This window comes from Gobio gobio, assembly GCF_949357685.1.
Source record: "Gobio gobio genome assembly, chromosome: 21".
Taxonomy (NCBI): domain Eukaryota; kingdom Metazoa; phylum Chordata; class Actinopteri; order Cypriniformes; family Gobionidae; genus Gobio; species Gobio gobio.
Genome location: NC_137117.1, coordinates 22,575,013 through 22,589,672, shown reverse-complemented (window position 1 = coordinate 22,589,672; position 14,660 = coordinate 22,575,013). Strand labels below are relative to the sequence as shown.

General features: G+C 41.8%; 1 protein-coding gene across 10 annotated transcripts in view; it reads right to left on the bottom strand.

The window, feature by feature from the left end:
• scn8aa (sodium channel, voltage gated, type VIII, alpha subunit a) overlaps window positions 1–14,660 on the bottom strand; it is a gene marked incomplete at its 5' end in the record, with an annotated part of 78,861 nt that overhangs the window by 26,702 nt on the left and 37,499 nt on the right. For all 10 annotated transcript variants that reach the window (XM_079803333.1, XM_079803338.1, XM_079803339.1 and 7 more), the window contains 5 exons: window positions 1,920–2,093; window positions 12,381–12,535; window positions 12,650–12,767; window positions 13,258–13,728; window positions 13,980–14,336. In XM_079803333.1, the coding sequence (XP_079659459.1) occupies window positions 1,920–2,093; window positions 12,381–12,535; window positions 12,650–12,767; window positions 13,258–13,728; window positions 13,980–14,336 (1,275 nt within the window). The remainder of the gene's footprint in view (window positions 1–1,919; window positions 2,094–12,380; window positions 12,536–12,649; window positions 12,768–13,257; window positions 13,729–13,979; window positions 14,337–14,660) is intronic.

Sequence of the window (14,660 nt, the reverse complement as noted above, 5' to 3'; positions counted from 1 at the left end):
TCATTCTTGATGGCAGATATTCAAGCATCTCAGGATCACGCAGAAATCTAGCATTTTTGCATGGCTATATATGGGTGATAGATCTTAAAGAGGTGATGTAATCTTAAGAAATAACACGATTTAGACACAAAGAATATATATTACATAAGCAGTTATATTCAAGAGAAGCACACAGTTTTTCTTCTAGCCTCACCCCTGCATACCACCACACAACTTCACTCTTCATATAAAAAGAGCATATTTGACTCTACTCTGCCAAAAACATTCACATCTTGTTGAAAAATGAACCATCCTGTTTTTTGTTGTTGTTTTTTTTACACCATATAATTCATCTGCATAGAAACAGGACAGTGGGCAGATATTTGTCTTTTTATCTACCCTGCTACACTTTTTTTTTTTTTTTTTTTACTGACAGCTCAAAGAAAGTACTACACCAGTGTTCAGCTATTTTAAGCCATCTTTTAAACTTACCTTGCTGTGACTGGCAAACGTTATTGTCAGGTCTATGAATATGCAGTTTATACTGTCTGAAATGCCAAAGAATTTATTTTATCAGTTTAAACAAAGCTCCAAAAGTCCCTTTAAGACAAGCCAGGTCACTCGACAACCATCTAGGTAACGCCCACTGCAGCTAATTTTGATGTAGGTAAAAGACATACAGCTCCTATCTACTTGAATGGGAAAAGACAGAAATGCCCAAAGTTGAAATTTTAAATCAGCAATTAAAATCGGACAATTTAATTATTCATAAAAACTAAAATCATGTTAAGTATTTTTCTGGCTGGTTCAGTTAATCTGCATGTGTGTTCTAGAGAAAAAGGCAATTGCCGTTTTAAACTGAAAGGCGGGACTTTCATTCCTACTCTCCTACTCTTCATTCATTCCTGCTTTTCTGTGCAAATATGCTTAAATTACACTTTTCATAGTATTACACATTTTACAGTCTGACTGCAAATTCATTATCAGATATTAGAATCATACAACTCATCAATCAGAGTCTTTAATTGTTAACTTCTACTAGCAGCCAACCAAAGCCTTAAAGGGGTCATTTGATGGTTCTAAAAAGAACATTATTTTGTGTATTTGGTTTACTGCAATGTGACAATGCAAAAAGTCATTATTTTACACATACTGTACATTATTGTTGCACCTCTATGCCCTCCATTCGGAAACTCAACGATTTTTACAAAGTTAATCGTTCTGAAAAGTGCGGTGTGCTCTGATTGGCCAGTGATCCAGCGCATTGCGAATGGCCCAAATACCTTAAGTGTCTGATGGAAATGTCATGCTTCTAACTATATTTGGAACATCAGCTCCCAAAGCAAAGCAATATTGACAGATGATAATGTCGGTCCTACCTTATCAATTCGAGCCCAAATCTGATCCAGATGATGCAGATGACCAAGCTGATCAATCAACTTTGGGAAGTGTTTTAGGAAGGTGTGGCTGAGCTTTAACTTTTACAAAGAATATCTCTTTGGGTTTGAGACTTTGAGCTTTAACTCTGCAGATCTTATTCATTAAAGAAATCCATTAAAGAGAATTGAAAACAAGAAATTGCATCATATGACCCCTTTAAGCTAACACTTTCTAAACTAGGCTTAACACAAAGAGACAAAAAATACAATACAAATAAACCTTAAATCCCTTCCATGTTTTTATTATTTTTTGTCCAAAGCAGCCATATGGTGTTTCACGTCACACATCAAGGCCCCACTCACAGTGACGCCTCGTTGCAAAATCTCACTCCAGAGTTTTATATTAGATATGCAGCACTGCATTTTGCTGTTCAGTTTTCAACAAATTCTAACACTAGTCAGATTTTGCTTTTGGCAGGATGTAACTCATCAACAAGATGTATGTCAAGGGCATTTATTAAACTGACAACAAACATAGCACGACTGAAGTAATAGACTTACGTCAACAATGAAGAAGTCCAGCCAGCACCAAGCGTTGGTGAAGTACTTGACAAAACCGTAGGCTACCCACTTTAACAACATCTCCAGTATGAAGATGTAGGTAAAGACCTTGTCAGCATACTCCAGAATGACACGAATAGTCTTCCTCTGTTCAATGTACACATCCTCAAAAGCCTGCAACACACAACATATGGATTCATTAACACTACAAGTACTATCCGCTGCTCACAATACCTCTCAGTGGATTTCATTTCAAATGAAAAACTAAAATCGAATGAAAATCTAATCTCTTAAAAGAAGAGTTCTGTCAGGACCACTATCATCAAAAATGATTGACAATTAGCATATAGTTTGGATTGCGGTATGGTTCTGTTCTGGGCCAGAACTCCCTGCACATCCACGGAGCCTGGCATGGATAAAAGAAGGGAGAGCAGCGATAACCCCCCTAGGGTAAACAGAACAGAACCAACATAATGTATTGTAGTGCTGGGAGGTATACCGGTTCATACCGAATACCGGTATTTATTTTTGTTATGATATGAATTTTGATTATACCGCAATACCGTATATGTCGCTTAAACAACGTTCGGAACAAGGCGCAGAGCGTCAATGTTTGAGAGGGTCCCGTTTCACTGTTGTACTGTAGTGAGAACACAGCTGAGATCGCATTACAGCCTAGGGCCGAATCTGAAATCGCCCCCCTTAAGCCTCATTCACAATTTCTCTACGTTATCCACTTATATTGTTCACTTGAAGGAGTGAATGAAAATGAGTGAGTGAATTGGGACAGCCGTTGTGTGTACATTGGCTGTAGAGCTTAGTTCGGGCTCAAAAAATCAAGCCCGACCCAACCCGAGCCCGTGCACGTTGTGTCTGAGCCCGGCCCGGCCCGTCACATTAACTGTAATTATGAGCCCGAGCCTGATTTAAACCAGACCATTTTAAACCCGATTTAAACCCGACCCGAACGAGCCTGTAATGAGCGAAGCGGAGCGGTGTGACGCTCAACTCAATAATCCGCTCTATGCAGGCGCACTCCACTCATGAACCGCTCGCCGGTAAAAGGACTCAAATCCCGCTCAGAGATGACATTTATCTGTACTGTAGCCTACTATACTTGTTGTAGCCATTAAACAATGTATTTTGTTTCATATTTATGTTTAAATATTATAATGTTGTTTTAAAATTTCATCTGATTGTGAAAAGTGAAAAGATGCGAGTGGGTCAGAAATTATTTTGGTGGTTATTATATTTTGTTTAATATTAAGTTTTGTTTTGTAGAAAACCTTTCTTTAAAGTTTTTGTTTTGCATAAATTGCATCTTAATTTTAATCAAGGTTTCGTCAGCCAATTACCTGGATTTAATAAATGAGAAGGAACTAGACTATAGCAGACTATAAGCGTGACATGAAGGCGCGGGAGTGATCACTTTCATTGCACATGAACTGGAGCGCGTCTCATAAATAAACCAAAACTCATCAGGCTACTTGCCTCACAGACATGAAAAATATGTGTATAGAAAGCTTGAAATGTCTTTTAAACTAAACAATTCGAAACGAAAAGAAATAGGCTAGTTAAGCAATGCGCAGTGTTCACGCGAGCAGCTCATGACTGGCGTCTCAGAGCGTTTCTTCACGCTCCATCGGTTTAACACACATCTTTAGACTAAACCTGACTTGTGCAACTTTGTATACATTTGTTTCTTAGTTGTAGTATTAGTTCTTACTTTGCTAAATATATATTATTTCTGATTATGGCATAGCTTTCTGCCCACCCGATTAAGCTAATAAAGTAATGATTAAAAAAACACAAATGCTTGATCAAGGGCCCGGTCCGAGAATAGTACCGGGAAATATCGGCCCCGAGAGAGAGCGGTTTCTGCGCGGAGCGCCGTGATGAGATTTACAACGCTCACCACATGGATCATATAGCACATATATAGACCGGAGCGAGCGTGTTTAAGTTTTTTATGGACCTATTTCATATACTTTAGTGCTGTAAACATGAACCAGCAGCGTGTATGCGGCGCACATATTTACTCACGTCTTCTTCAAACGAAATGTATGCAAAGGACACTGATACAACCGTACGTCTGATCACGACAGCGATGACACGATGGATTATTCTGCTACACGTAAGACAATGATGCAAGTTAATAAATAGACTGACAATTCAAAGAAGATTGGGCAAAAAAGTAACTGTTTTATTCTTTCAGTGTTAAACTGATGTGTGTCATTTCTTAAATGTATTGAAAATATCAATTTCCGCTGATCGTTCGAATATTCCGATCTATTATGACCTCTGACATGTAAAGTTGCCAGAATAATAATCATACACTAGGCGTTTCTCAATGTCAAGGAAGGATCCTCGGAAGCCAGAATTCCGACGATGCTACGTCATCGTCGTCAGTCGAAGGGCTGTTCCAATGTCGAGGATCCTCGGAATTTCAACCAAGGTCTGAGTCCTTCGTATATGTCATATACAGGAAAGGATGCTTACGAGTAGACTTCGCGCACTTAGCGTTCTCAAATCACCTACAAAGCGCGCAGCTTTGCTATCTTGTTCAAAAAATACAAAATATCGGACGTTGGCGGAGTCGGAGCGTTAACGGGGCAATATGCTTTCAAGTGTAAGTATTTACGTTACCAAACATTTGTTATAACCGTACTAAATATAAGTAAAGTTTCACTTTTAAATGCCAGTACAAATTACAACCTTATTGATATTATACAAATTACATTATTGATGGCTAACGGACCTTTTCACTGACGTAATGAGGCTGACGCGCACTTGCTAGCCTGTTCCATTTATGCTGAGCCTCGCCCAGCCTCTGAAGGAAGTGACTTGGAAGGACCAGTCCTGCAGAGGAAGGATCCTTGACATTGAGAAACACCTACTGCTTGTTAATTGGCCAGAGGAGAACTGGCACCCCGACTGAGCCTGGTTTCTCCCAAGGTTTATTTTTCTCCATTAGGTCACCTGATGGGGTTTTGGTTTCCTTCCCACTGTTGCCTCTGGCTTGGCTTGCTCAGTTGGGGACACTAAATTGTTCTAAATGTTTCAACTAAATATCCAAATAAATCTAATTATTAAACTAAATTAACCATATAAACTAAATTACTGATCTAAGTACTGATCTAAAGCCCACACTGTCACTGTATGATAATTGAAATGAAATGATGACATAACCGTTTTCTCCACAATGGCTATACAGCTGAATAAAATTATGTTGCATTATTTTCCTGTTTAACACTGTAAAGCTGCTTTGAAACTATCTGCATTGTTAAAAGCGCTATATAAATAAGGTTGACTTGCCTTGACTATCCTTAGACCTTCTAAATGTTCTTCCGCGTTTCTCCCTCATTTTGGCAGTTTGTTGTTATATAGGGTTAGATTTTTAAAATGCTTAAAGGGTTAGTTCACCCAAAAATGAAAATTCTGTCATTAATTACTTACCCTCATGTCGTTCGACACCCGTCAGACCTCCGTTCATCTTCGGAACAGAAATGAAGATATTTTAGTTGAAATCTGATGGCTCTGAAAGGCCTCCATTGGCACAATGGCACTTTACACTCTCAAGACCCTTAAAAGGTACTAAAGACGTCGTTACAAAGTCCATCTCACTACAGTAGTTCTAAAATAACTTTATAAATCGGCGAGAATAGTTTTTGTGCGCAAAAAAACCCTAAATAACGACTTACATAGTGATGACGATTTCAAAACACGGCATCATGAAGCTTCGAAGCGTTATGAATCAATGAGCCGAATGATGATTCGGATTGCGTGTCAAACCGCCAAACTGCTGAAATTTGGCGATTCAAACCGCTGAATCGACTCGCTGATTCATAACGCTTCGAAGCTTCATGAGCCCGTGTTTTGAAATCGTCATCACTATGTAAGTCGTTATTTAGGGTTTTTTTGCGCACAAAAACTATTCTCGCCGATTTATAAAGTTATTTTAGAACTACAGTAGTGAGATGGACTTTGTAACGACGTCTTTAGTGCCTTTTAAGGGTCTTGAGAGTGTAATGTGCCATTGTGCCAATGGAGGCCTTTCAGAGCCATCAGATTTCAACTAAAATATCTTAATTTCTGTTCCGAAGATGAACGGAGGTCTTACGGGTGTCGAACGACATGAGGGTAAGTAATTAATGACAGAATTTTCATTTTTGGGTGAACTAACCCTTTAAGGTGCCCTCAACTCTGTTTTTTCTCTCCGTGGTCATATTTTAATATTCATGTGTAATGAGTGTGTTGCAGGTCTGTGTTTTATTGGTTGTTGTCTCCCCACAACATCATTTTGCGGGGCTTTGCAAACCGCTATTTACTCTAGTGTGGAATTTTTCTACAATATTCACTTGTTTTGACAGTAAAATAGGGCATTCTAGTAAATCTACTGCAGTATTTCTACTCTCAATTAGTAGAAAATGTGGTTAACACCTGGTCATGCATAGGAAAAAAAAGTTAGGTAAATAGGTAGATAATTTACTATATCTCTTTACATAAATACTATTTTCTACTTAAAACTATCATTTCATTATTTTTACTAACCCAAATAATGACTCATCCGCTAGGTTGCATGTGAGGGGGAAAAAATAGCTTCCTTCCACTTAAGAGTGGTGCTCTTTTTATATTAATATAGCTCTTTACATAAATACTATTTTCTACTTAAATTTAAAAAAAAAAAAATTTCGTTATTTTACTAACCCAGTGTTTTGTATGTGAATGCTGTTTCACGTGAATATTACCACAGGAGTGAAGCACAAAGCTTTGTCTAGAAAATAAATAATGGTCAGATAGCACTTTTTGATTCTGTTTTGCGATCTGGTCACTCGATTTTCCGTGAATTTTAACAATAGGCCTTGTCCATTTTATCCCAATGGACATGGACATCTCGTTTCTTTTCCCAAATCTTCACTCACGTCGCACAAATGTTCGCAGGGGATATACTGTAAATGTTTATTCCTTTCGTTTGCTTATAATTAAGTCTATTATAACTATTCACATCCTTTACTGTGGTAAAGTATAAAAAACACTGTAGGACGAATACCTTTTTACCTCAAATTTTATATAACACAGTTTGTTCTTTTTATTAAACTTGGTAAGGCGCGTCAAGTTTGGTTTATTTGAATAGCGCATTTCACACACACACACACACACACACACACACACACACACACACACACACACACACACACACACACACACACACACACACACACACACACACACACACACACACACACACACACACACACACACACACACACACACACACACACACACACACACACACACACACACACACACACACACACACGATTTTAGTTTCGTTTTCTCTGGCAGTGAATAATCAAACATTGCCTAAATGTCTTGACCGTGTGGAAGAAAATCCGCTCTTCAGACATTTTACAACAAGTGTTGCTTTGCAACATCAGGAGAAAACATGAAGACGAAGATATTCGAAAAGGTGTCTATCCAGCTTGTGTCCCAAATTCCTCTCAAAGCGCAGAGCGGTATATGACACATCTTTGCGGGGAAATAGTATGAATCAAATATTTTTCTAACTAATTTTTTTTTTTTTTGCTTATATTCTTTAGGTCACCATTATTTACTGAAAATCGTTTAAATGTTTTATAGGCTGTAGTGTGTTGTTTCACTGACAGAAGTGCTAAAATAAACACGCATGCTTATGGATGTTTCAGCCTCAAATTATTTCAAAATGTAGGCTATATATATATCTGGCATAGACTAATGCATATATATGCTATTTTAAATACTGTAGTTACATTCTCAATTTAATTTACAGAGCAATCCCTGCTAAGTTTTAGTTTAACTAATACTATAGAAGAGGATTAGTGTGTCGCACTCACAACAGACTCGCTACAGGGGCGTGGCATCACGATGGTGGCGCTCCATCGTGATGTCGGTCAGCCATCACGATGGACGATGATATCGTCCATCGGCACAACCCTAATCTACAAAACGAGCCAATGGCATGAAAATGCCATGGGTCTGCGGAATTTGAATAATGCAACCCCGCCCCACCGCGTGGGTATAAAGGGTGTTGCATTGCACACTCGTATTATGTTTACCTGCTGAAGAGCCGAGGCATGAGCGCCTGGCCGTTCCAGCGGTACAGCGGTAGTGGCATGGGGACGTAAGGGAACGAGGGTTACATACGTAACCGAGACGTTCCCTTTCAGTCAGTACATTATGAGTTACGTCAGTTATTGACGAAATGGGGGTCCCAATTCAATCTCGCCACGACGGCTGTCTTCCAGCGTCCTGCGCTGACCCGAGATCCCTGACGTGAGTCTGAGCATGAACAAGGGACTGGGCTCAACGGCAATACCAAGGTACACTGGGAAGCATATCCCACGTGGAGAAATGCAACACAATGCCTGCCCGAAGGGAGGGCTTAAGAATACACGTATGACCCCTGTAGGGACTGCATACGGAAGACACTGGGGTATCCAGCCGCAGGTGGAATATTTCAACCCCAGGGGTGGCAATGTGTCTTGCCAAGGGAAGACACATGCTCGAGGAGACTTACCGTGGAAATACATATGTGGGGGTTACCCAAAGGGGTACAGACAAAGAACAGACAAAGAGCTGGTCTGAGGTCCTGAAACACTGCGTCCAGTCTACGTAAGCCCGAAGGGCGCGTACTGGACAGAGCAGTGCCAAGGCTGGGTCTGCCTCCTCCACAGGCAGCGCTTGCAGGTTCACCTCCTGATCCCTGAAAGGAGTGGTGGGAACCTTGGGCACGTATCCAGGCCGGGGCCAAGATCACGAGAGAATTAGCCGGCCCGGATTCCAGGCACGCTTCGTCAACCGAAAATGCCTGCAGGTCCCCTACCCTCTTGATGGAAGCTAGGGCAATCAAGAGCGCCACTTTCATTGAAAGGAACTTCAACTCTATGGATTGCAGGGGCTCAAAGGGAGCTTTCTGCAGGGCAGATAGAACCACTGCAAGATCCCTAGAGGGCATCTGAGGAGGGCGAGGTGGATTTAGCCTCCTCGCCCCCCTCAGGAACCTGCTAACCAGGTCGTGCTGTCCAACCGTTTTAGAGTCCACCAGGTCGTGATGAGCCGATATAGCAGCTACATGAACCTTCAGGGTGGAGGGAGACAGCCTTCGCTCCAACCCTTCTTGGAGGAAGGAGAGCATGGACCCGATCGGGCATTTCCTGGGGTCTTCTCGCCGAGAAGAGCACCAGGGGACGAAGAGGTTCCACTTCAACGCATAGGACTGTCTGGTAGACGAGGCCCAAGCAGAAGTTATGGTAGCTGCCACCTGAGGTGGCAGGGTACTCAAACCTACCGCATCCCATCCAGGTCCCACACGTGTAGGTTCCAAAGATCGGGACGTGGGTGCCAAAGGGTGCCCCGTCTCTTAGTCAGGAGGTCCTTCCTCAGAGGGATCGACCAGATCGGGATCGGCTGTCGCAAGGAGTACTAGTTCTGAGAACCAGGTCAGCCCGGGCCAATACGGGGCGACCAAAAGGACCTGTTCCCTATCCTCCCTGATCTTGCACAGAACCTGTGCGAGAAGGCTCACTGGGGGAAACGCATACTTGCGTAGGGCCCGAGGCCAGCTGTGCGCTAGTGCATCCGTGCCGAGGGTTCCCTCGGTCAGGGAGTAATACCAGCGGCAATGGGAAGAGTTGTGGGAGGCAAACAGATCTATCTGTGCATCGCCAAACTGTTCCCAAATCAGCTGGACCGTCTGAGGATGGAGTCTCCATTCCCCCGGCTGCGTCTGAACACGTGACAGCTCGTCGGCCGCATGGTTCAGTTCTCCCGGGATGTGAACGGCATGAAGCGACCTCAGATGCTTCTGACTCCATTAGAGGAGGTGGCAGGCGAGTTACGACATCCGGCAGGAGCGTAGACCACCTTGTCGATTGATGTACGCTACTGTCGCAGTGTTGTCTGAACGGACCAGTACATGCTTGTCCTTGAGCAGGGCTCGGAAGCAGTGCAGGGCAAGACGTACGGCCAGCAACTCGAGGCAATTGACATGCCATTGGCGCTGGGGTCCTTTCCAGGAGCCCGCGGCAGCATGTCCATTGCACATGGCACCCCAGTCCGTGGCAGAGGCATCTGTTGATACAACAACATGCCTGGAAACTCATTCTAGGGGAACTCCTGCCCGTAGAAAACTGAGGTTCGCCCACGGGGTGAAGGTCTGACGGCAGGCCCGAGTCACTGGGACCCGGAGCGTTCCCTGTTGTCATGCCCACCTCGGGACTCGATCGCGAAGCCAGTGCTGAACCCAGACAGGTTAGGTGCTGGAGCACCAGGTCCCTGTGTTCGCAAACCTGCTCTCGAGAGTGACTCAGAATCAGCCAGTCGTCGAGATAGTTCAGGATGCGAACCCCGTGTTGCCTGAGTGGCACAAGGGCTGCCTTGACGACTTTCGTGAAGACGTGAGGGGACAGGGCTAACCCGAATGGGAGAACCGTGTACTGATATGCCTGCCCCTCGAAGGCAAACCGTAGTAACGGTCTGTGTCGAGGAAGAATGAAAGTACGCGTCCTTCAGGTCGATCGCTGCAAACCAATCCAATTAACGAACGCATTCGAAAATGCGTTTGGCTGTCAACATCTTGAATGGAAACCTGTGAAGGGTTTGGTTCAAGACGCGCAGGTCGAGGATCGGTCGTAACCCACCATTTTTCTTGGGTACAATGAAGTAGGGGCTGTAAAAGCCGGACTTCATCTCGGCTGGAGGGACAATCTCGACCGCACCCTTCGTAGGGTGGCGATCTACACTCAATTTTGAAAAACATTAAATATGAGATCAAATTAGCACAAATGAACTTTTTGGAAGCATATACAACAACATAAATACTCAACCCCCTTAAGTGCCCGTTTTTTGGTTTGGGCCACTGTCCCTCAAAATGTCTGTGCACGGCCCTGCCAGCACTAATGTATTGTAGATATCATTAATGTCAATATTTAATGTAAAACATAATTAGGGAATTTAGTCTGATTCGAAGGGAATCAGAATGCCAATATCTGGGAAAACAACAGAACAGAAGGCTACTACACATGTTCGAGTCAGCTTTCAAAATGCATCTGTATAAGGCAAGGTCATTGATTCTATTATATTCCTTTTTTGGCAACATTAGCAGTGCTAAAGACAGGAACATTTCCAGTGCCAGAAATAGATCCAATTGGATGAATAGTACAGTCCATTAATCTCATCACCCAGCTCTGGCGCCAGGTCTCTACAATGCCTGCTTGAACTTCACATTATACTGTATATATACATACAACTCAACTGGACATTAATGAAATGTTCAGATAAAATCCAAACAGAATACAAAATATAATGTAAATAAGTTAACAGCTATTTACACTTTTTAATTTGTTGTCAAGTACAAGAAAAAAGTGTGTTTTTTATATTATAGACCATGCAATATTGAATTCCAAGTACAATAAACTACCGTAAATCATGCAATATTTTGCCACATACACACTGCAAAGGATTTCAGGATTCAGGTATCTCATGTTTTTGGCATCCACTATTTTTGACAAAAGTAATATCACAGATTTACCATACTTGTTATGCTCTGCGTTTGAAGTGCGTTTTTGGGATTGTTGTTCGGTCTGGGTCTTGGATCATAAAGCGATCGAGTTTATATGTGTTATTAAAGTGTTCAAGAGGGGGTCGTGATATTTTGGTCTTGTTTTCAATATAAAGCATTTTGTTTTTTTCAAGATCTGGCAACATGAACGAGTCAAGGCTAATACCTATTTCCCTGTGATCTTGCACTGCACATACAGAAAAGAGACATCTCAGACAAGCATTTAAATACATCATCAACAACTAGTTGTTCAGTTCGGTTCTGTACACACTCATTTTTGTTAATGCGGTTAATACCGGAGTTAATTCGATTGTAGAATGCGGCTGTCACACTGTAACTTAAGCCGGGCTCACACTACAGGAGTTTTAGGCCGATTTATCTTCGATTTTGGAGTGTTGCAACAACATGTCTATTTGTATAATATTCTTCGAAAACATAACAAATTTAAATATTACCTCAATGATGATCATGTTTACATCCGCTTCCCCATGAGATCACGTAAGGTGCTCGTCCTGGCATGATAGTCTTAATAATATCTTGTAGTGTGTGTTGCGTAAAATTAAAAAAAAAATTGTAGTGTATGCATGTGAGAAAAAAATCTGTGAAGATTCTCCTTATGTGAATGATGCCACCAGATTTCATAATCGGTTAGGATTTAAAAACTCGTCTAGTCTGAGCCCAGCTTTAGTGAACTGTGTATGTGTACAGAACAGGATTAAGCACTAAAAAGTGAACTGACAACCAAATTTAGCTGCAGTGTATACATGGCCTTTAAGCAGTATTTTTCTACACACGTATTTAATTATAGAACAAAATACTTGTGCACATCCTAATAATAAATTTGTGTTTGTGTACATTCTCACCAATGCTCCACTACTGAGGAGGATCATAAAGATGATGAGGGTTTCAAACCAGTTGTGCTCCACAATGAGATAGCAGGTCTTCCGGAGGAACCACCAATTCTTACCCCAGCCCTCCGTGATGGGCACATCACAACACTTGTATCGGGCCACACAAGCTGCAAAACAGCACACATTAAACTTGTTCTCACAATTCTTTACAATTTCTATATTTAAAAAAGAAATGTACAAATTTGCAAACAGAGAAATAAAAAACGCATGAGCCATTTTACCTTCGGTCCAGCAAGCTTCTGGGTCAACGTATTCCTCTACTGCCTCCACCACCACCGCTTCCTCTACCTCTGGTTTAATATCTATGGTGCTACCCTCTGATGAGCTGATGTCATCCAGCTAACAGAGAAAAGAGAGCGGTCACAAGTGTTAAAAAATTAAAAGAGCAAAGCAAAAATACTAAAAAAAAATAGTATCTCTGTGTCTCTAGTGTTTCTGGCACTATCAAACAAATCATAGTGCTAATCTTGGTCAGGATGCACAAACAAACAGAGCAATCAATAATGTGAGTTTCGGGCGGGAGTATATGTTTGCTTGACCAATCTGTTTTTTTAGCTAGATGATACACTTAACTTTAAGAAACGACAAGAATCTGTATTCATGTTTCATAATACAGTGTTCTTAATGGCCTGCATATGTTTGAACATCATTTTGAAACAATATACCGCACTTTACTGCATATGCATCATGAACCAAAATTTGCAAATACCTCCATTTAGAATCACTGAGCATTTACTCCTGAGGCCAAATCAATAACCGCAGGAATTACATTTCACCCACTAGCATCTAGGTTAAAAGCATCACAGCATCAGCTCTTTTGCATACTCACTTCTTTGCTGCCCTCTGCCTCAGACTCGCTGCTGAAATCTTCCGTGTTGAGATTCTCAAAGTCAGACTCGCCCACAGCGATAGGCACACATACTGTCAGATTGGGGTTGTGGATGAAGGACATGTGGTCATCATCAATCATGTACTTTCCCACACTACTGCCGATACCACTGGTGGTTCCGTTGCCATTTTTTTGATAATCCAGGTCACGACTGATGTCTACGCCTGTGTGATTGGCGATGCAGTTCAGCTTCCGGTTATACATGTCATCTAGCGGCTTAGCCTCATCGGTGGCCTTCCTCCCGAGGATGATGTTGACCAGTTCTCGAACTTTGATCTTCATCCAAGCAATTCCCTTCTTAATGCGGATAACTGCAATCTGCAGGTTGTTCATCTCACCGTCGTCATCAGGAGCTGCCAAGTTGTCAGCGCTGAATGAGCTCAGCAGCAAGGCAAGGAACAGATTCAAGACCTGATCAGCGAGAGAGAAAAGTAGTATAAACGAGTCTCTGTTAAAAACATACACCGCTGCCTTTGGAGACAATTTATGCATTATGAATATATATTGAAGCACATTAATTAAATATTTTATATACTGAAGGTTGAGATATGAAGATGGTTAGGATGCTGCCACACTAAGTTATATCGCCATATAAACAGTTTTCAGTACAACAGCTTAAATTTCACAACAAAAATGCATTTTCTGCATCAAAGCACACTTACCACCAAATTTCCTATGACCATGACCATCATGAAGACGATGAGACACATGGCTTGTCCAGCCACCTCCATACAGTCCCACATGGTCTCAATCCACTCTCCACATAACACCCGGAACACAATTAGGAAAGAGTGAAAGAAGTCAGTCATGTGCCAGCGGGGAAGCTCACAATCCTTCGCGATCTTACACACACAGTCCTTGTAGCTCTTGCCAAACAGCTGCATGCCCACCACAGCGAAGATGAAGACGATGATGGCCAACACCAGAGTCAGGTTCCCCAAAGCTCCAACTGAGTTACCAATGATCTTGATCAGCATGTTGAGGGTGGGCCATGACTTAGCCAGCTTAAACACTCGCAGCTGTTAAAAGTGACAATAAGGAGGATTCAAATACCATGAACATTCAATATTACTCTTTGAATGTGTGCTGTTGAAAACAAAGAGCAAATTTACGGCACTTATTCATTATGTCTTATTCAGTAACCACCCACAATCCAGTTCAACCAGACGCTGAATGCATTGAACGAATGTTGCTCTGTATTTAAATTAAATCACTGTCATTCTTTTTTCAGTTCAAACACACCTCCTTTCTTTGTAAATTAGACTTATTATACTCACTATCTGCCTGATGCAATTAACGTTGTGCTATTACCACCCGTGTAAAGAAGGTGCTAAACAGAATTT